A 20,593-nucleotide genomic window follows, 5' to 3' on the forward strand; every position below is an offset into this window, starting at 1 on the left:
ACTTTGGTTTGTTCCAAATTGTCAAGTTTAACATGACTATGTGAGAAAACACTTCATTGATCTCAGAAAGTACTTTTACGTACCCATTTTTGCTTTGATGCCTTCTGTTTTGAGTTCAAATCAAAACTTTATTCCTTTTTGATTGAGGTTTGGCCCAGCAGGGGGTGTGATTTGCCTGTTGGAGGATGCACACTTTTGCTGTGGGTGTGGGTGGCCTTGAACTACAGAGCGAGAGAAAGAGAAGGCAGTGAAAAAAGGAAAAACGGAGAGTAAAATTGCTGCAGTCATGGACTTGCGCTCAGAACTGCTCAAGTCCATTTGGTATGCTTTCACCGCTCTAGATGTGGAGAAGAGTGGAAAGGTGTCCAAGTCTCAACTCAAGGTGAGCTGCAAATCCATTCATGCACTATGATAAAACTTTCAGATGTTGGAGGCTGAAAATTGGGGTCCCGTATGGCTCTCAGATCTCAAGGCCTTAAAATGCTTAAACATATTCCTTGATCTGAAGGACAGAAAGAAGGATCAGTAGTCAATTCATGCACACGGTTTTTTTCCATAATGTTATGCTTAAAAGATGCCATGCACTTGCTTTAACTGCTTGCGATTGTGTTTCCTGTGTGTCATTATGCCACATGGTCTATAGTGAACTTACTGAATATCTGGGTCACAGGTTTTCTTTTACAATTGCCAATTTATAAGACTGAACAGACCTGTTCATTCAAACAGCCACATTATTTTAATGGGAATTCTTATTTTCTTTTTTTCCTCTCTCTCTTTCATGTTTTCTTCTTTTTTCTGCATTTATAAAGGTTATGTCTGATCTTATACCATATACATGAGACTGGTTTTGTCCAGTCCATATCTCAAGCTGACCGGCTGTAGCAGAGCCTCTCTGACTCTTGGGCATTTTGGGTCTGAAGCTGTAAATGGGCTCAAGCTGTTCAACTTTGAATCTTAAGCTCTGAGAACGGTGGTCACCGGATGTGTGTAGTGAGATCACACTCTTTGTACTTTGTAACATCATGGTTTGATCTACTCATCTCTTGTCCACAACTTCAGCTCTGTCGTTTTCAAAGAATCATTTAGAGAAGTTCCCAAGCAAAGTTAGAGAAGTAATGCAATGTAGCCCTGCTGTTGTTGTTGAGAGTCTATCCACAAATTATGTGTTTCAAAATCTTGCCTGGTGTTATTTTAATTATTTTTGAAGTAATTAAATAAGACTTTTGATCCTGTGATTGTGGGTTAAATCAAACCTCTGTGTGAGCAGAGAATGCTAAAATGAGTGTGTATAAATAGATCAGACCTCTACCTGTGGCCTACTTCCTTTCGAGGTTTTAATGATGCATGAAATATTTATGCTTCTAAAAATCGAATTTCAGGCCTATTCTGAACTGCAAAATGGTGTAAAACTTAATGGAATAGTTCACCCAAAAAATGAAAATTTGTGGAAAATTTACTCACTCTCAAAATGTAGATGAGTTTGTTTCTTCATCTGAACAGATTTGGAGAAATGTAGCATTACATCTCTTGCTCAACAAGGGATCCTCTGCAGTGAATGGGTGCCGTCGGAATAAGAGTTCAAACAGCTGATTAAAAAAAATCACAATAATCCACATGACTCCAGTCCATCAGTTAACATCTTTTGAATTGAAAAGCTGTTTGTTTGTACGACACAAATTCATTAGTAAACTATTGCTTGTATTGTTTTCTCTAGTGAAAAAAGTTGTCTTGTTTCAATCAAGAGATAAATATGCGCATATCAAGCACGGTTTACAAGCAAAGACAGACCAAAATATTTTTTTAAACAAATATTTTGGTGGATTTTGATATCAGGACAAAAGGAATGGACTTTATCATGAATTATGGACTTGTATTTGGGCAAGTTTAAAGTTCAAATGTCTTAATGATGAATTAGTTTCTTAAAAATACACAGCTTGTCACAAGACATAAATTGATGGACTGGACTCATGTGGATTACTTGTGGATTGTTGTGATGTTTTTATCAGCTGTTTGAACTCTCATTCTGATGGCACCCATTCACTACAGAGGATCCACTGATGAGCAATTTATGTAAAGCTAAATCTGTTCCTATGAAGAAAGAAACTCATCTACATCTTTGATGGCCTAAATTTTCATTTTTGGGTGAATTATTCCTTAATGCAATAGTAACAGAATCAATAAATTCCTTTGATAAAAGTATCAATAAATTCTCATGTAATACTTTGTGTATATATGAGTTTTAGCATATGATGTTGTTTAAGATCTGTGCTATTGCTCTGCAGGTCTTGTCTCATAATCTTTACACAGTTCTGTGTATCCCACACGACCCAGCGGCTCTCGAGGAACACTTCAGAGATGATGACGACGGTCCAGTGTCCAGTCAGGGATACATGCCCTACCTCAACAAATACATCCTGGACAAGGTACACAGCCTCTCTTATTCTCTTACAGTGTGTGTTGTGTTTGGAGACACAGGCTTTATATATCATCCTGTGTAAGACGATGTGTTTTTTGTGCATGTATATCTGCTGGTCAGTATAACTCAAACTGGAAAAAAATATTGTTTTTATCAATGAACGTTCTTGCATTTCTTCTTTGGTCAGTTTCTGACTGAGTGTTTGTCTCCTCTGTGTTAGGTGGTGGAAGGCACGTTTGTCAAAGAAAATGTGGATGAGCTCTGCTGGACTCTTACTGCCAAGAAGAACTACCGACCAGAGGGAAAGTGCGTTTTACCTGGAAAAGACGCCTTCCGGCTCTGGTGCCTGTTCATATTTCTCTCGGAGGACAGATATCCTCTGGTCATGATCCCTGATGAGGTGAGATTCATGCATTGTGTGTCATTTAGCCCATCAGTACACAGTTTTGCTACGAGTACTAGATGTTCCATTATTCTCAAAGTGTTAAACAGTGGCTACAAATATTATTTCAAAATGCATACATTTTATTTGATAAAATTTCAAACCAAGTGCCCTCCGTCTTAAAGATAAAGAAGTTAGCCATGTTTCAAATGATAAACAACAGATATATTGTTTAAAGTGAAGACAAAAATATTTATATAGACAGTTTCTGGTTGTCATCTTGGCAGATGTTATTGTATCTTTTCACATGTGGTTATCCTGAGGAGAACTGACATCACACATTTACTAAAATGAGACCAGGTAGTTAAAAGTTTAAAATTCTGTTGAAATGAAATGATATTCACACATTTTAAGTGTGACTCTCAAATGCCTCTGCAAATACTTAGATTCTTTATATTACTCTTATTAAAACTAGAATATGTTTTGTACCTTTATCTCTCTCCTGACTCTTTCGATGCTGAGAACTTGAGTATAAATCACATCATACACTGTAAACCTGCTGCTAACCACAGGACCACCATTGGCTATATGCTTTTTGCTTATTTCTATTTTTACTCTTCAAATGAAACTGTTTACCATCAAAAGCCCTGCAGGTTTTTCAGTTTCAGATATAATCACTGGGCCAAATCAGCTAGTAGCCATCAGTACATGTTCATCTGATTTTCATTGTGAACAGCATAACGCGTCCATATGTTCCTCAAACTAGCAGTTGTTTGCTTTCTTAAAATAGCTTTTGTCAGGAAATAAGGGCGATGTAGCTATCGCTGGGAAGATGTTAGAACAGATTTGGCTGATAAGATACTACAGTCAAGCCTTTACAAACTGTAATATCATTTTTGGCAGCTGCATTTATATGGTTAAAATAATGTCATTTTTTCTCTTTCTGTCTTTTATGTCTTTGCTGAATTTGTATGTTTTCCCAACGCCATTGTGGTGTTTCTCATCTTGCAGCTTGGTTGATTTCCTGTGCCCTGTTTTGCAACTGCTGGTAAAATGTAACTTGTGACAGTTTCACAGAAGTGGAGAAAGAAAGATTAAAATAAACAAGTGCTGTTTGAACACAGTATTTTTAAGCTGGTTGGTAAATGCACTGCAGCAGCATCAGATGGCTGCTCTTATCTTCACACAAACTCATATGTAAATATTATTGCTTTTTTTTTTTTTTTTTCACAGGTTGAATATTTACTGAAGAAGTTATGCATGGCTATGAGCGTTGAGTTGAACTGTGTTGAACTGGAAGACTTCATTTCTCAAGATTCTGTTCAGCAGAACGGCTTCATTGTATGGGCCTTTCTGGAGATGATGAATTCTGGGAAACTAACGAGGGGCATTGCCAAAGAAACCATCAGTATGGCAATAGAGGAGGTGTACCGGGAAATAGTGGGTGATGTGTTGAAAGAGGTATTGGCTTTATCTATTTATATTAGTATTTATTTAATAATCATGTCTGTTATGTTGTAATGTCATTCTCAGGAAACTGGGCTATGACTAAATCATGTGATTTTTGTTTATGGTTGATTCTTAAACCATTGCCCTCAGCAGTTTTGCCAAGTCCACGGTTTTCCCGCATACCTTGGCTACTTTTATACTGTTGCTGTGGCTTGTTCTTTTAGTTCTTTTAGATTAGGAACCCCCTGGAAGGAGGTGGTTTTGACTCCCCAGAAACAGATTGAGTTAGTTTTGGCTGTTATCGGCCTAGTTTTGAGTATCAGTTGGGCTGCTTTGTTTTCCAGACCTGGCAACCCTGACCCCAAGCCTCTATATGTAGTTACAGCTTTGCAAAATACAAAAAAAATATTTATCATTACCAACATATTATTTCAAGTTCTATATATATTACTGTTCAAAAGTTTGGAGTCTGTAAGAACGTTTTTAAAAGAAAAAAATTTTTGCTTGCCAAAATACAGGTAAAAATAATATTGTGAAATATTATTACAATTTTTTTTTAGATATATTTTAAAGTGAAAATTATTCCTGTAGTGACAGGTGAATTTTTTTTGTGTGTTCAGTGTCTTCAATGTCGCACGATCCTTCAGCAATCATACTAATATGCTGATTTTCTGCTCAAGAAACTTTTCTTTTTGTTATTAAAGTTGAAGAGTTTAAAAAAAAACAGCATTTATTTGAAATTGTTTTGTAACAATGTTATGATTATAATTTTTGACCATTTCAATGAAAAACTACGTTTAATATAAAAATAATATATAAAAAATAAAAGTTGGCGTTACACACTAAACAAATGTAAATCTATTAAATAATGTGATTTTAAGTTTTAGTGTCCTTTTAAAATATCAGTAGTATGTCCCGGAGACACCCTAAACACACACATGGCATGAGAAAGATCCTGTTGAACATGACAACATTATAATGTGACTCGTGTACATATTGAAATACTAACAACTTTCAGCAAATACTTTTTGTGCAATTATGTGTCTGTGGGTATATTTTATTTATTTATTTTTTATTTTTTATTGCCACCAGGGATATCTGTGGAAGAAAGGTCAGTTGAGGAGAAACTGGATTGAGCGTTGGTTCACCCTGAGACCCAGCACTTTAATTTACTTCACAAGCGAGGACCGCAAAGACCGTAAAGGCAACATTCAGCTAGATGGAAACTGCTGTGTAGAGGTAGGGTACAAGTGTTTGTGCTTTGCATGTGTTGTTATTAGAAGTAAAGCTGGTATAAAGCTGGTATATAGTGACATAATATCAGTACCACCTCATGAATGCATGAGACACAGGAACTTGTCAGCATTTTTAGCTGGTTATTGTCTGTCCATTAACACGCAATACAAAGAGAACAGCTGCTTCTGTGATCAACAGAGCCAGGTGTGAAATGTTTCTCTGCTCTGTATATAAGGTTCTTCCTGACAGAGATGGGAAGAGGTGTATGTTCTGTCTGAAGACGCTCACCAAGACCTATGAACTCAGTGCATCTGACACCAAACAGAGGCAGGAGTGGACTACAGGTCTGCATGCATTATGATAATTTGTCTGGTGTTTTGTTTGTAAATTGTAGGGAGAGTTTGAAGATGTTTATTTCCCTGTCTAGTTTCCCTTTCTTCAAGAGACACCTTGTTCGTCAGGACACTTTTCTTTACATTTACAATTGGTCATTGTTGTTGTGTAACCTTTAAACATATATTTTTTTTCAATAATGCATCACTGTCACTGTGGTTTGGAAATGCCTTTGTTAGTGGAAACCTGTGACATTTCGAAGGTTGACTTTTTACTCACTGGGTGTTTTGTGAGACTTTCTTAAATGAAACTGCACAGGGAAACTTTTGAACTTACCTAGCTAACTTTCACCTGGTGGATAATTAAACAGGTGAAAAATATCCCATAAACTTAAGCCTCAATTATCATACAGACTTAAAGATGGGCTTTTTTTAGACTTGGCCCCGAAACCACAACACCAGAGCAACTGCATAGCAAAAGGCTAAAAACGTCTTGGAACACCTTGACACCGATCAAAAAATTTTTTTCCAAAAATGCAGAATTTTGTATTTATAGTATTCCTTTTTTTTCTGCCAGCTATCCAAACAGCCATCCGGCTGCATGTGGAGGGCAAAGCTTCTCTTCATAAGGACCTAAAGCTGAAACGGCGTGAGCAGCGGGAACAGAGAGAGAAGAGGCGGGAGGCGAAGGAGCAGGAAATGCAGCGCTTACGGGCCCTGCAGGAGGAGCGCGAGCGGAAGATGGCAGAGCTGGAGCTGCTGAAGGAGGCTCAGAGGCAGGCGCAGGCGCTGCTGGAGCAGGACGAACACCGCAGACGACAGCAACACGAACAACTCCAGCAGGCCCTGGAGATCCAGCTCAAAGAGGCTGAAGAGGTCATCTATCTATCTATCTCTGTTTCAAAATGTTACCTTTTTCAGAACTTTAAAATAAGGCTTTGTCATGTCATCGTTCAAAATTGTAATTTTTCTAAAAAAAAATAAAAAAATACAATACCTTATTTAAATACAAATTGCAATTTTTCAATGCTTTTTCAATTTAAAAGCATTTTGAATTAATTTCTGATGGATAAAGATAGGTCAATGTGAGGTATATATGACGTGTGTTTGGTTGTGTGCAGGCGCGAGCGAGCATGCAGGCTGAGATGGCACTAAAGGAGGCCGAGGCTGAGAGACAGAGAACACGAATCAAAGAACTGGAGGCCATGCAGCAGCGGCTAGAGGAGGCGTTACAACAGGAAATCAAAGCCAGGCAGGACGAAGAGGCCTTCCGCTATGCACAGGCTCGGTGAGCAGCAGCATACAAACACTGTTGAGCAACGCACCTATGCTCAGTTTCACACTCAAACACACTAATGTTATAACAGGGCTTTTCAGTGGCACATCTGCACACTGTTTGGTGCCCTCTTTGCATTTTCTATTAAATGTACTGTGTTGTGTCTCACAAAACAAGATGCTAAAATACTTTAGTACTATTCAGGGAGGAAATATAATGTTTTAAAAGCTCTCCCATATAAAATTGCATGAGGTTTTGCAGGAATTAATGAAGAGGAAGTTACCAGAGGAAGTAATGGACAAAAGAAGCTTTTTTAACATAAATATATTTGTCCAGAGAAATGAATATATACATAATAATGATATATAATATATACAAATAAAACCTGTTTCTAGGTCAGTAAATACAATACGACTCTACTGCTGTTACAAATCTATTCATTCTACAATACATGCATGCAATATGCCATTGTAAGCAAAAAACACTTTAAATATTAATATACAGCTGAGTGCACATTTAATCTGAGACCACACTGAAGTGTTATGATTTTTAAGATTTTAGACAAAGAAATTGTGTGACAAATGTAAAATTAATGATAAAATATTTAAGATTCAGCAGTATTTCTAGGTCACTAGTGAAATTAAAAAGCAAATTTGTGCCACATCAGATGTTCTTCCATCCAGTGAAGCACTTAATTTTCACACAAACATTTTTCTCAAATTATTATGCTAATAAAACATCGCTCACTGCCTCATTGTTACAGGCTACTGGCTGAGGAAGAGGAGAAGATGAAGGCCCTTATGTCTCTCCGTGAGGAGCAGGAGGAATATATCCAGCGTGCCCAGCGGGAGAAACAAGAGCTCAAACAGGAAATGGAAAGTAAGTCTCGATCTCTGGAGGAGGCACAGAGGCAGCTGGAGGAGGTCAGAGCCAATCGCCACCGAGTGGACCAGGATGTGGTGGTGAGTTCTGCAACGGTGTTTTGATCTAAACAAGGGCAGAGAGATTAGCTCAGATTTATATATTATAGTTTATATGGTTTTTGGTTTTGTTTTTAATGCAGGACCTACATTGCCATAAATGCAAGACCTACACTACCATTTTAAAGTGATTGTTTGTTTATGTATTTATTGAAGAAATGAATACATTTATTCAGCAAAGATGCATTAAATTGATCAAAAGTGACAGTAAAGATGTTAACTTTTTTTTTTAATCTAATAGAAAAAATACTTTTTATTAATCAGAAAAAGGGATCACGGTTTCCATAAAATAAAGCAGCACAATTGTTTGTGATATTAACAAGAAATGTTTATTGAGCACCAAATCAACATATTAGAATGATTTCTGAAGGATCACGTGACACCGAAGACTGGAGTAATTACAGGAATAAATGACATTTTACAGTTTTTTTTTTTTTTTTATATACCCCCAAAATTCCAATAATATATCACAATATTACTGTTTTTTTTTTTTTTTTATCAAATAACTGCAGCCTGCAGTGTGCATAAGAGATTTGTTTCAAAAGCATTAAGCAATCTTACCAAACCCAAAACTTCTGAACAGCAGTATATTTTTGCAATACCTTCATTAGTAATATTTTCAGTTAATGCACTGATGCTAACATTAGCTAAATCTGTATTGTTTTATTCTGACAGGCTGCTCAAAGGAAGCTTCGTCAGGCCAGCACCAATGTTAAACACTGGAATGTTCAGATGAACAGATTAATGCATCCTATTGGACCAGGAGGTATGCACACTACCTTAGGGTTAGGTTAGTTTCAAGACACAAAACACAATCTAACCTCATCAGCTCTTATGCTTCATGGTTTGAATTTGGCTGATATTGAGAAGATTCATCTAAGACGTTATATATGTAATCAAGATCTTTGGTTTAACTTGACATTTCAGCATATGTTGAGTAGGAGGTTAATGCAAAGACTCTGAGTGGCATGCAATCTATGAGATCTAGGTCTGTTTTCACTGCGGTTTCTGAGAATAAAATGCACATAACCTCATTCCCTTAATACAACTCCTTTAAGATAATTCACCCTTGTTTTTCTGATTTCACAATGAATACGTTCCCTCTAACTTCTCTATATTTTTTTTGCTTGTGTTTGTGTCATCATCTAGAAAAACGGCCCTCAGGAGGCGGATCGTTTTCAAGCTTTCGCATCCCTTCGCAGAAGGATCCAGGACTACGTATGAAGCAGAAATCAGATGAGCAGGATGAGGAAAGCAAAGAAAACATGGAGAGCAGAGGAGGGTGTGAATCTGACAAGCGTTTGTCTACAAATGGAGATATGGAAATACCTTAACCTCAGAAGAAGAAAAAATCTCTCTTCCTCAATGTTAAGACTGATTTGAATGAAGGAAAGTTATTTTTGCTAGATGCCAAGACCTCATGCCGTTAAAAAAGGATACTTTTTTAAATATTGTCAGTGTTTGTTAATAGCTTGTTATTAAATAGTAATATTTTGTACACTTCACACTGTTTGAAAAGTATTGTACTGTAGTTGTTAAATATCTGATTGACTCCTAAGTTACTCAAAACCTTATATAGACTAAATGTACACTGAATAAATATTAAGCATTTTTCAAGATGTCTTATTGTGGTGAATTCAAAAAGGATTTGATGGACTAATTTTAGCACCAGAATGCGTTCATGCATTTTAAATGTGAGACAAAGAGATTCGCAAACGTTCATGCGTGTAAACTGGATTTCTTGTGAGGGAGGAACATGTTGAAGAGCTGAAGAGGCTGTGGTTTTGACAACTTCCTGCTTCTGCAGTCAGATAACAAACCCATGAAGACAACTGAATGGCACACACATGTACCTTAGAGATAAATTTATGCTTAAAATCATAGTGTATCAGTCATTCCCTAAGTACACGTTTAAAAGCATTTTTATGCAAATTTAGAACCTGTTAAGTGCTTACACACACAGGAAATATGACTGGACAGAAACTTCTGGTACTCACAGAATATCAATCTACATAAAGCAAAACAGAAGTACAGAAGAGCTTATACAGAATAATATTAAAAGTATATGTACAGAGAGCTAATATACTGTGCAGAGAGTACAGATAATATGGAAAATGAGTGAATTGAATATTGCACACATGGCTTTGTAATGTATAAAAAAAATGACAATGCTGCACAGGAATTCTGTAATGCACGATGTGGAAAGCGTAGAATAGTTTACTGCCAAGCCATTGTTATTTTTTAAACCTGATTCTACAGATCCATTTCAGAACTGTAAACACAAGGAATCTAAACAGAGGCACCTGCTGTTTGGCAATGGTTCCTACAACTAGCCGTTTTTGCGTACATATAATACATCCGCGACACCGGGTGGCGGTAAGGATCGCAGAAAACTTACAGAACCTCATTTTGACCCGGAAAAAATAACCTGGAACGGTAGCTGTCTCGAAACAGCTTCTGAGTACAGAGAATAGGGGAAAATGGCTTCACGCCTGAGCCGGATCTGGCCCACCCTGTCCCGGGTTCGTTTGAGCTCGGCGCTCGGGAGCCGCTGTGTGTCGCAGACGCCGAAGTCCAGCGCGTCTGGAGCGGCGGTGGCGTCTGATCTGCAGCAGCCCGTGTCTCCCGCTGCTCAGGACAGTCATGGACACGCAGAGGTCAGCCCGTTTGAGAAGGTAAGAGGACCATAAAACGCATGTGAATGATGCACGGAAAGTAATTAGCAGTGGGTTAATTGACACGCGGGGATTGAATACTTTTAGGCTGCTCAATAAAATCACATTCTAAACTATGAAGTTTTGACAGGTACATGTTTACGTTGTGCACTGTATGATCCAACTCCACTTTTTATTTATTATATGCATGGTATTGCATATTGCAAAGCTGTGCCTGCTATGTTTCTATTCTGTTCTGTTGCTGCAGTGATATTTGTGTTTACTTGTTTAAGTTTATAAATGTTCATCTTTGTCTTTTTAGAATCCAGATTTCCATGGCTTCCATCATCATGACTCTTTTGTGGATGAATGGAACATGAGGTTGGCATTTTTCCTTGGCATTTCTGTGACCATTGTTGTTGGAGGGACTTTTATCCACTATTTACCGGATCACGGGTAAGTGCGTGAATGAAAGGACTGTAAATTTTGCACAGAATACAGTGATTGACCAATCAGAATCTAATATCCTTAATGCATATGTTTTTATATGTCATGAGTGAACCATGAAATTTATAACTCAATTGTGAAGCTCCTACTTTTCACTGCTATGCAGTTATATGTTGCACATTACTTCAACTGAAAAGTCTTTACTGTAGATATTTGGGAAGAGACAGATAATATCTACATCGATCATCTAGTCTGTTTGAATGTTTGAAGAAGAGCTTGATAATATTCTCGATGACTTTGTGCTCTAATTGTTCAAAAGGTTTCAAAAAAACTAGGCATAAGATGAAGTCCCCAAAAAAACACGTGTAAAGGTTTATTTTGATTTTAAGACATAAATCTCAATTTTGAAGCTTGGAAAAAAAGCATTTAGCTATTAAATAGTGCAATGTGGAGGGTGAATTTGCTGCTTACTCTATATATCATTGTAATTTAAAGCAATTTCTATCTTGACCTGCTTTAATTGGCTAATTAATGGTTTACTTAGATGCACTGGTCTCCAAGTGTGCATTTTCTGTTGTTTTATTTAATCTGAAGGAATAATGGTTTGCCTTTTTCTTTAATCTAATGTCCATAATCTCCGTCTCTATCTTGTTTTTCTCTAACAGTATGAGGCAGTGGGCTCGCCGGGAAGCTGAAAGGTTGATCAAACTGAGGGAAGCCGAGGGTTTTCCCCTCATGACTGAAAATTATTACGATCCCAGCACGATTGTTCTGCCCTCCTCTGGAGAGGAGTAGACAACATTTTGTCAACAATTATCCTGTTAATTTGTGTTTCATTGTACATTTGTCTCCCTTCAACAATAATGTAATAAAAAATGTTATAATATAGTGGTTTGTGGTATTTTCAACTGATACTTGAAAAAGCATGAACCTGTAGAATTAGCTTTTTTTTTTTTGCAAACGTATGGGTGTAACAAAGTTGAGTGTTTATGCATGTTGTTTTATGTAATCTTTCTTATTTTATTGATTGCACTATTAACAGCATGTAAGATTAAGAATTACAGACAGGGCCAAAGTATTTCTATGCTGTACAACATCTGAAAGTAGCTGGTTTGTGGTGCAATATAATGTTGGGCATATAACCTAAAATATATTTCTTTAAAACTGGTATGTATACTACCTCGGCTAAAATTTCAAGAAAGTAATGTTTTAAACAGGATTGTGACAATGCAGAATCTAAAGAGAGTAGGTGTTTCAAAATGCCATCAACACTTCAGATTTACATTTTCTGGACATTTCTATCTTGTTTTATTTAAATTATTATATTTATCAGTATCTTTAGACTATTTTCATAAGAAACTAAAATTTTGAATGATGTCTTACAACAGAAACAGAACAGCATTTAATGCATTGTGTTGTTTTTATGAAGAAGCCACATATATCAGTCGTTCCAACATTTTTTATTAAAGAAACAGAAATAATTCTTCAAGAAACAGCTAAAAACACATCTCTTCCATCTTTATTTGAATCCTAATAAACTCTAGCACTCTCTATTCTAATTCTATTTTATCTATCTGTTGTCTTTATTAGTCTTCTTTGTATCTATCTGACCCTCTAACACTAGCTTTCTTTTTTTATTCTATCTAGTTTTCTTTATAAAAAATTTTTAAAAACTTGCTACGACGTGTAGTGTTATGCTAACCGAGACTTGTCATAGCGCTTGCATATTGTTGCTCTTTTGTTGGTTTTGATTGCTTCTATTGTCCTATTTGTAAGTCGCTTTGGATAAAAGCATCTGCTAAATAACTAAATGTAAATACTGTACACCTTCAGTGGAACATGAAAGAGCATCTACACAAAACTTTACATGTAAAAAGTGTGTGTGTGTATATATATATATATAAAATAAAAGTAAGTAAATCAAATGGGGAAACATTGGCAAATAGAGGAAGTAAATTGAACCCCATCAATATTACCTCCAAACATTCCTTACACTGTTTTAGGACTCTGTCATATATTATATTGTTATTTAAATTAAGAGATATGAGAAGAAAGTCTATTTCAACTAAAAATTCATTCAAAAATTATGTTGCCCTTCTACTGCTTTCGGACGTCACTCCAGCGTCTCTCTCTCTGATTGGTGGAAACTACCGAGAATGGGCGTGTCTTAGCGGCGTGGCACTGTCTGCGGGGCGGGGCCTTGGGGTCGTACAGGAAAAGATAAAGAAAGCGAGGACATCTGAAACAAAAACGGTAAATACTCACACAAAAACGCCTCTGGTATTTACAATCGATATGTTTATTAATTTTCCATACGGTCTAGAGCCAATACAACAGTTTAGCATTTTAAAAAACCACTCCAGCGAGATAAAAGATGCCTTTTATATGCGGCTAGCTCAGTGCTAAACGGCTAAGTGTGATGATGACGGAAACGGACGAACAACAAGATGCCGAACATGAGTTCATAATTACATTAAACTCCGATGATCGCGACTGTAACGCGTCTGGAAAGTTTAATACTAGAATTGATTTGTGGATCCAGTCGAATCTAAACCAAACGGTGCTCATTTTACACTTATTAGGGCGTGAGATGAGGCGTCCCAGTTAGCATAGGGAGTAAACCCGGGACTGATCCAGTTTGGCGCAGACATGCAGCTGTTATAATCACCATCTCTAGTTTTTTCCTGCAATATAACACTAATAAATGGCTATTATATCAGTCATTAAGCTTTCAGTCTCGTTGAATCAATGGTTGACTCATTGTTAAACTATAAAAGGTCACTTAAGCGACATTATTTTGACCTAACTGCAGTCAGCTGTTTCACAGCGAGTCTAAATGTATGTGTAATGCTTTAATGTGTGTTTTGCCGGCGTTGATCAGTGAATTGAGTAGGGTGCGGTGTGTTGTGACAGCAGCTGGGAGGTGTGTGTGTGAGGAGGGTTGATACTGCAGTGCTATAATAACACAAGAACCCAGTGTACAGATCATTAAAATGGCTGAAATATGAATGTAGACATGGGGGAAGGAACCCTAATGAGCTCACTTGTTGTTTTGTTTTGAAATATAAGACAGAAAAGGCCTGAGGTAAATTATTTGTTTCTAACTAGCAAGCAATCAAGTTGGTTCGCAAGGAACAGCACCACAGACCCCTGTTATTCCTAATGAGCCCACTGAGAGCCCATGAAAAGGCATTAACTGAATTAAATGTGCTCACAACACAAGCTTTTATGAACATTACTTGCACTGTTTTCATTGTGGAGATGGATGCTGAATGTCAAATACTTAAACTGTAATCCATATTTGTCAATTTCAATCAGTGGTTCTCTCATTAAAAATGTAGATTCATCAAAATTGTTTAATGCTTTTTCCTAACTCAAAGCACTCGAAAGAAAATATTTTCTTAGTATCCACAGTGATTTAAACCCGGTTGATAAATTAATGCAGTCCGAATATTTGAATACATGGATTTCATAAAAATATGGAGTTGCCAGTAGACCAACAAAAATAAACATTCATAACATATTTGTGACCCTGGACGACAAAACCAGTCTTTAAGTGTTTATACATCATCTGAAAGCTGAATAAATAAGCTTTCCATTGATGTATGGTTTGTTAGAATCGGACAATATTTGGCCGATATACAACTATTTGAAAATCTGGAATCTGAGGGTGCAAAAAAAATCTAAATATTGAGAAAATCACCTTTAAAGTTGTCCAAATGAAGTTCTTAGCAATGCATATTACTAATCAAAAATTAAGTTTTGATACAATTACGGTAAGAAATTTACAAAATATCTTCATGGAACATGATCTATACTTAATATCCTAATGATTTTTGGCATAAAAGAAAAATCGATAATTTTGACCCATACAGTGCATTTTTGGCTATTGCTACAAATATACCCCAGCGACTTAAGACTGGTTTTGTGGTCCAGGGTCACATTTAATAAGCTTCTTCAGGTGAAAAAGATGCTCATGCTCTTTGTGTAATTAAAATTCATAGATATAACTTTTTTGTCAAGTTGGTTTCACACCATTGGCTCCTATTGTTCCTAATAAGCCACCTAAGACTCATATAAATAGCATTAACTGAACCAGTTGTGCTCACAACGCACGCTTTTAATTTATGAACTTTACCCACTTACATTATTTTCATTGTGGGGACAAAAGTGATGATTGTTGAATATCAAATGCTAAAACTAAGATTAGTGATTGGCCGATATTGATTTTTTATAACCGATACCAATTATTTGCATGTTTATGTGCCCGATAACCGATATGCAGAGCCAATATTTATTTACTGTTTATTTACTTTATTCAGTAAATAAAGTCCATACTTCACTTTTGGTTTAAAAAAAAAGTTTGAAAATTAACACTTTCATTTTATTTATAAAAAGCATCAGCGGCAACACTGATTTAACAATAAGCAAAATAAATGTAGAAGGTCTCATTTTCAAATGGAGAAAATAAATAAAGGACATGAGTCATAACTTCATTTTAAACTACAGTTTTAGGTTTATAAGCTGTTTAATAGGCTAAAGAGTGAAGAATAATTCACTGGATAATGTTAATTCACTGAATAATATTCTCTGGAATATTGAAATATAACAAACAAAACATAGTGTTTTATTGCATTTCTCAACTGGTATGTTATATCAGAATTATTAATATGTTTTTTTGTCATTCTAGATTATGAAATGCCTGCTGACGGTGCGGTTTATCTATGCATTTACACAGAACTATAGCCTACTCAAATTGCGATCGCTCGCGGAGATTATAAATAATTAATTTCCATAGCGATGTATTTATTTAGATGTTTATTAACGAAATAATGGTTATATAGTAAATGTTAATATAATTTAGCTTGTTTTAAACGAGTGAAGCATTTCCTGAGCATCAACCGCTGAGTGGACAGCAATATAAAAGCGGCTTCACGAGACTAATGATGAGCATATAACAGAGAGAGAATTAAATTCAGCGCTTTTATTTCAATCATGCACTCATTCATGGCTGTATTATTTAATTCATGCAAAGTTACGTCTTTATTTGGAGAGGACTTGACGGATTAGCCTACGTGACTCCGACTTCACGAGACTAATGATGAGCATAGACAACAGAGAGAGAATTAAATTCAGCACTTTTATTTCCAACATGCACTCATTCATGGCTGCATATTATTTAATTCAGGCAAAGTTACGTCTTTATTGGGACAGACTGATGGATTATCTTACGTGACTCCGTCTCGATTTCTTAGAGCCAAGCTGTATAATATCAGGCATTTATGTAATACATCTAATTTGTGCATTAATGGCTGTTATGTTAAATAAACAGTTTATCGGTGAATCCGATATTACAAAACCGATATCCGATTATGGTAAAATGCTTAAATATCGGGAGATATATCGGTCGATCTCTAACTAAAATGCATGTTCGTCCATTCTGGGGTGCGTTTCTCAAAAGCAACTATGGTCGCAAGTTCCGTCATTAATACCAGTAGAGTTCAATGGAACTAACGATGGTTTTGGGAAACACACCCCTGCTTTGTAGTTCTTTCAATAAATGTTAATTAATCAAAATGGAAGTGTTTAATACATGTTTTAATTATATGTGAAATATTTATATAATGAATGGTGGGCTTAGTTATATGTAACACAGGTGGTTGTATGCCTGGTTTACATATTTTTTCCAAGAATGTCTGGAGTATTTCCACCTCAGAATTGATCTTCCACATGAAACAATAGAGGAGGGCAGACATACACAAACAATTCTCTATTTATCAAAAAGAGAGAAAGGTTTGATTTATGTAATAAAAATGGTTGCCAATTCCAGCGTAGGAACAATTTCCACCTGCCTCATGTAATTATTGGCTGATCTTTTTATTTTGTGTGACAGATGGCTGCAATTCGTAAGAAGCTTGTAATCGTTGGGGATGGAGCATGTGGAAAGACGTGTTTACTCATCGTTTTCAGTAAAGACCAGTTTCCTGAGGTCTACGTACCCACAGTGTTCGAGAACTATGTTGCTGATATTGAGGTGGACAGCAAACAGGTAAGGGATGTCCCTTGACATCAGACCCAGAGTCATCGCTGGTCTATTACAGCATACATGTGTCTCTTCTGTAGCAATTTGACCTTTTGAAACAAGTAGCTTCGTCAGATTGTTCTTAAACTTCTTTATAGTGTTCTTCCTGTATTCTTATTTTTGCATTTTTATGCAGAGTTCATTTGTAATGAATGGGGTTTATTTTGGGTCAACAGTGAGTGATTGATTGTCTTTTGGGCTTGTGTTGGAAAGCATTGTGTGCAATCTGTGAAATGATTAACTACAATATAATAATATGTGTATTTATACAACTATATTTAAATACATTATATGAATACGGTTAAAATATACAATATTTAACATACGCTACCATTCAAAGTCTTGGGGTCTGTAAGATTTTTAAATGCTTTTGAAAGAAGTCTCTTATTTATTTAACCAAAAAAAAAATGAAGTAATATTGCAAAATAGTATTATAATTTAAAAACATTTTTCTATTTTCTATGATTTATTTCTGTTTTAATATACATTTGTAATTTATTCATGTGATGGCAAAGCTGAATTTTCAGCGTCATTACTCAAGTCTTCGTACTCATTACTCAAATCATTCTAATATGCTGATTTGCTGCTCAAATATTTCTTATTATCATCAGTGTTGAAAATAGTTGTGCTGCTCAATGTTTGTGGAAACTGTGATGCATTTTTCTTCTAGATTCTTTGATGAATAGAACAGCATTTACTTGAAACAGCAATCTATTACAACATTGTAAATGTCTTTATTGTTGCTTTTGACCAGTTTAACGCGTCCATTTCTTTTTAAAAAATCATACTGACCCCAAACATTTGAATGGTTGTTAACTATATATACAAATTGCGTGTATTTTTGTGAATAACTCATTTTTGTGACACTGAACAGGTGGATGTTGGATCATTCTCAGATATGATCATGAGACTTTACACAAACTTGTGGAGTTCAGGCAGCTCGAGTGCTGCTAAATCCTTAGAAATTCATGTTCATTTGTTCAATCAGTGTTTACACAAATTGTTATGCTGATAATATAATTTTAACCATTTGTTGGCAGGTGGAACTGGCTCTATGGGATACAGCTGGACAAGAGGACTACGACAGGCTGAGGCCCCTGTCCTACCCAGACACCGATGTCATCCTCATGTGCTTTTCCATAGACAGCCCTGACAGTTTGGGTGAGAGAATCTTTTTCTGCAGTGACCAGTCTTTAATATTAATTATATATATATATATATATGCCTAATTTCAGGCTTTAAATATCTTATACTGTAAGACCACATTCCTGTGGTCACTCTATTGAAAACCATACTCTATGCATACAGAGAATATCCCAGAGAAATGGACGCCGGAGGTAAAACATTTCTGTCCAAATGTGCCAATAATTCTGGTTGGTAATAAAAAAGATTTACGGAATGATGATCACACTCGACGGGAGCTTCTGAAGATGAAACAGGTGTGTGGGCTAACACTTTCTTTTTTATAAAAGTTACTATATTTTTATGGAAATAACATAAAAAGTTAGACAAATTGCTGTTACTGCTGTGTTAAAGTGTTTTGTTAAAGTGCCCCGTCAATGCTTTCTCCCTTGAACAGGAACCAGTTAAACCAGAGGAAGGGCGAGATATGGCTAATCGCATCAATGCCTTCGGCTACCTTGAGTGTTCAGCTAAAACTAAGGAGGGCGTGAGGGAAGTGTTCGAAATGGCCACAAGAGCGGCACTCCAAGCCAAAAAACGTGGCAAGAAGAATCCCTGCGCTTTGCTATAGACAACGAGAGAGGAAAAGAAAAGAAAAGAACGAGGGAGGGAAAGGGGTAACCAAACTAGGCCAAGGAAAATGAAAGAGCTATAAAAGTTCGCAAATAGAGGGAAGAAACGCCCCTAGTGTTAATTATGTACTCGGGGGTCAGGGAGGGTCATTTTCAATCCAGGCCAAAGGAAACTACAGAAGATTGTAGGGACAACTGCACCGGCAAAAAGGGACTTATACATTTTTATGGCCATCAGTCCTCTTTTAAATCAAGATTAGTTGACCTTAAGCCTTCAGACTGATCACAAGCGTAAGGATAGTGTATATGTAGGGTAAAGATTGACGTGGTTTCAAGGTTTGCTTTTGGGGTGGGCTTATATGCGATGTATTCTTTGGCCCGTACCACATCTTCTGCTCAGAAGGTCAGCAATGTTAGCAAGAACAGAAAGAAACGACTTGGTCTAAAAAGATTCCTTTTTTGGCACTAAGTGCATTATTCAGGGTGTAAAAGGCATTAGTTAGTACCCTACATGTCAAGCAGGGAGGTGTTTTTTGGATCAAGACATTGACTCCCGTGATCCCCTTTATAAACCTCCCAGGAACCTAGTGCCGTCTTATGTAAAACATTCATGCCTACATTTTTATGTTTAACGATCGATCTTTTTTCTTACATTAACACGCTAATACTGTTGGCTAACACAACTGGTTCCTCTGTGCCCTCCTGTCCCGTTGCAAAATTGGCGGTTTAGTCACTGGTTTAAAATAGCTGAAAGTAGCGGTAGTTTTACAATTCTTTATTCCAATAAGATTTAAATATATCTTGTACTTTTTTGCCATTTGCCTATAAAATTCAAAGTAAGATGCGTTAAGCAATGATCATACTAATTCACCTTTTTTGTGAGTATTTTATGTGCTTGCTCATGTATTGTAATTAAAAAAAGAAAAAACTTTGAGTAAATCAGCCCTTGTGGAGCTCAAAGCAAAACCACAGCTCTGTATGTTGACTGTCAGACACTGTTCGATTTTGGCAATATATATATAAGTTTTATAAAAGGTGACAGTAACATTATTTTTGCGCGTATTCCTCTTTGCCTGCATGACAGGCTTTTATTTGGTGTGCGGAAATACAAGTGATATTTGTTTATCTCACTGTATAAATGAGAAACTCCCTCCATTTTCACTCCCATTTGTTTTCTTTTTATTATTCCCCTCTTTTTCTCCTGTACTGTATGTTTTTCATTTTTTTGTGAAATTCTACTGGCTTATACTATATCGTTTTTGCGTATTTTACAAATTCTAGTATCTTAGAATTTAAAAGTTTTAAAAGAAATAAAGAAGGACAAAAGTAGCGAAAATGTGATTTTGAGAGAGCTGTTTAATGCCATATTATTAAATGCAAGTAATTTCTTAGAAGAGATTCTGCATTTCATTGTAAAAGAAAAAGAGCCTTTGATGCATCAATTATCTTTTGTATACCAGTGCATCTTTGGATTTCCACAGACTCATTTGAAATGTATTGAAAAAATAAATTCTTATAGGGTAACTTTGCTTGGGTCTTTATTCTGTGTCTCTTCTCCGGGTTATGTTTGCGTAAAATGTCTTCA

General features: G+C 36.2%; 3 protein-coding genes across 4 annotated transcripts; all 3 read left to right on the plus strand.

Annotated features, from left to right (window-relative positions):
• Positions 1-145: 145 nt before the first annotated feature.
• On the plus strand, positions 146-9,682 carry def6a (DEF6 guanine nucleotide exchange factor a). Of its 2 annotated transcripts, none has more exons than XM_058785923.1 (11): positions 146-382; positions 2,283-2,423; positions 2,637-2,816; positions 4,032-4,259; positions 5,340-5,486; positions 5,719-5,827; positions 6,393-6,691; positions 6,937-7,103; positions 7,855-8,053; positions 8,747-8,861; positions 9,221-9,682. In XM_058785923.1, the coding sequence occupies exons 1-11, from the start codon at positions 287-289 to the stop codon at positions 9,403-9,405; spliced, it is 1,866 nt and encodes a 621-aa protein (XP_058641906.1). In that variant the 5' UTR covers positions 146-286; the 3' UTR covers positions 9,406-9,682. The 2 variants fall into 2 exon arrangements, with proteins under 2 accessions (XP_058641906.1, XP_058641907.1); XM_058785924.1 differs by having other exon boundaries at positions 150-382; positions 8,747-8,837.
• A 771-nt stretch (positions 9,683-10,453) lies between these two features.
• On the plus strand, positions 10,454-12,060 carry ndufb11 (NADH:ubiquinone oxidoreductase subunit B11). The gene is made up of 3 exons (XM_058784454.1): positions 10,454-10,746; positions 11,048-11,181; positions 11,838-12,060. Exons 1-3 carry the CDS (start codon positions 10,552-10,554, stop codon positions 11,965-11,967), a joined length of 459 nt encoding a protein of 152 aa, XP_058640437.1. The 5' UTR covers positions 10,454-10,551; the 3' UTR covers positions 11,968-12,060.
• A 1,140-nt stretch (positions 12,061-13,200) lies between these two features.
• Positions 13,201-20,537, plus strand: rhoaa (ras homolog gene family, member Aa). Its single transcript, XM_058784453.1, has 5 exons — positions 13,201-13,425; positions 17,066-17,221; positions 18,295-18,415; positions 18,563-18,693; positions 18,834-20,537. The coding sequence occupies exons 1-5, from the start codon at positions 13,216-13,218 to the stop codon at positions 19,005-19,007; spliced, it is 792 nt and encodes a 263-aa protein (XP_058640436.1). The 5' UTR covers positions 13,201-13,215; the 3' UTR covers positions 19,008-20,537.
• The last annotated feature ends 56 nt before the right edge of the window (positions 20,538-20,593 follow it).

Source organism: Onychostoma macrolepis, chromosome 08 (genome assembly GCF_012432095.1).
Source record: "Onychostoma macrolepis isolate SWU-2019 chromosome 08, ASM1243209v1, whole genome shotgun sequence".
Lineage (NCBI taxonomy): Eukaryota > Metazoa > Chordata > Actinopteri > Cypriniformes > Cyprinidae > Onychostoma > Onychostoma macrolepis.

Coding starts and splice junctions, on each gene's coding strand:
- def6a (XM_058785923.1), top strand. CDS start 287: ATGGACTTGCGCTCAGAACTGCTCAAGTCCATTTGGTATGCTTTCACC. Junction 4,260..5,339: donor TGGGTGATGTGTTGAAAGAG/GTATTGGCTTTA, acceptor TATTGCCACCAG/GGATATCTGTGGAAGAAAGG. Junction 6,692..6,936: donor AGCTCAAAGAGGCTGAAGAG/GTCATCTATCTA, acceptor GGTTGTGTGCAG/GCGCGAGCGAGCATGCAGGC.
- rhoaa (XM_058784453.1), top strand. CDS start 13,216: ATGAGAAGAAAGTCTATTTCAACTAAAAATTCATTCAAAAATTATGTT. Junction 13,426..17,065: donor GGACATCTGAAACAAAAACG/GTAAATACTCAC, acceptor TTTGTGTGACAG/ATGGCTGCAATTCGTAAGAA. Junction 17,222..18,294: donor TTGAGGTGGACAGCAAACAG/GTAAGGGATGTC, acceptor ATTTGTTGGCAG/GTGGAACTGGCTCTATGGGA.
- ndufb11 (XM_058784454.1), top strand. CDS start 10,552: ATGGCTTCACGCCTGAGCCGGATCTGGCCCACCCTGTCCCGGGTTCGT. Junction 10,747..11,047: donor AGGTCAGCCCGTTTGAGAAG/GTAAGAGGACCA, acceptor TTGTCTTTTTAG/AATCCAGATTTCCATGGCTT. Junction 11,182..11,837: donor CACTATTTACCGGATCACGG/GTAAGTGCGTGA, acceptor TTTCTCTAACAG/TATGAGGCAGTGGGCTCGCC.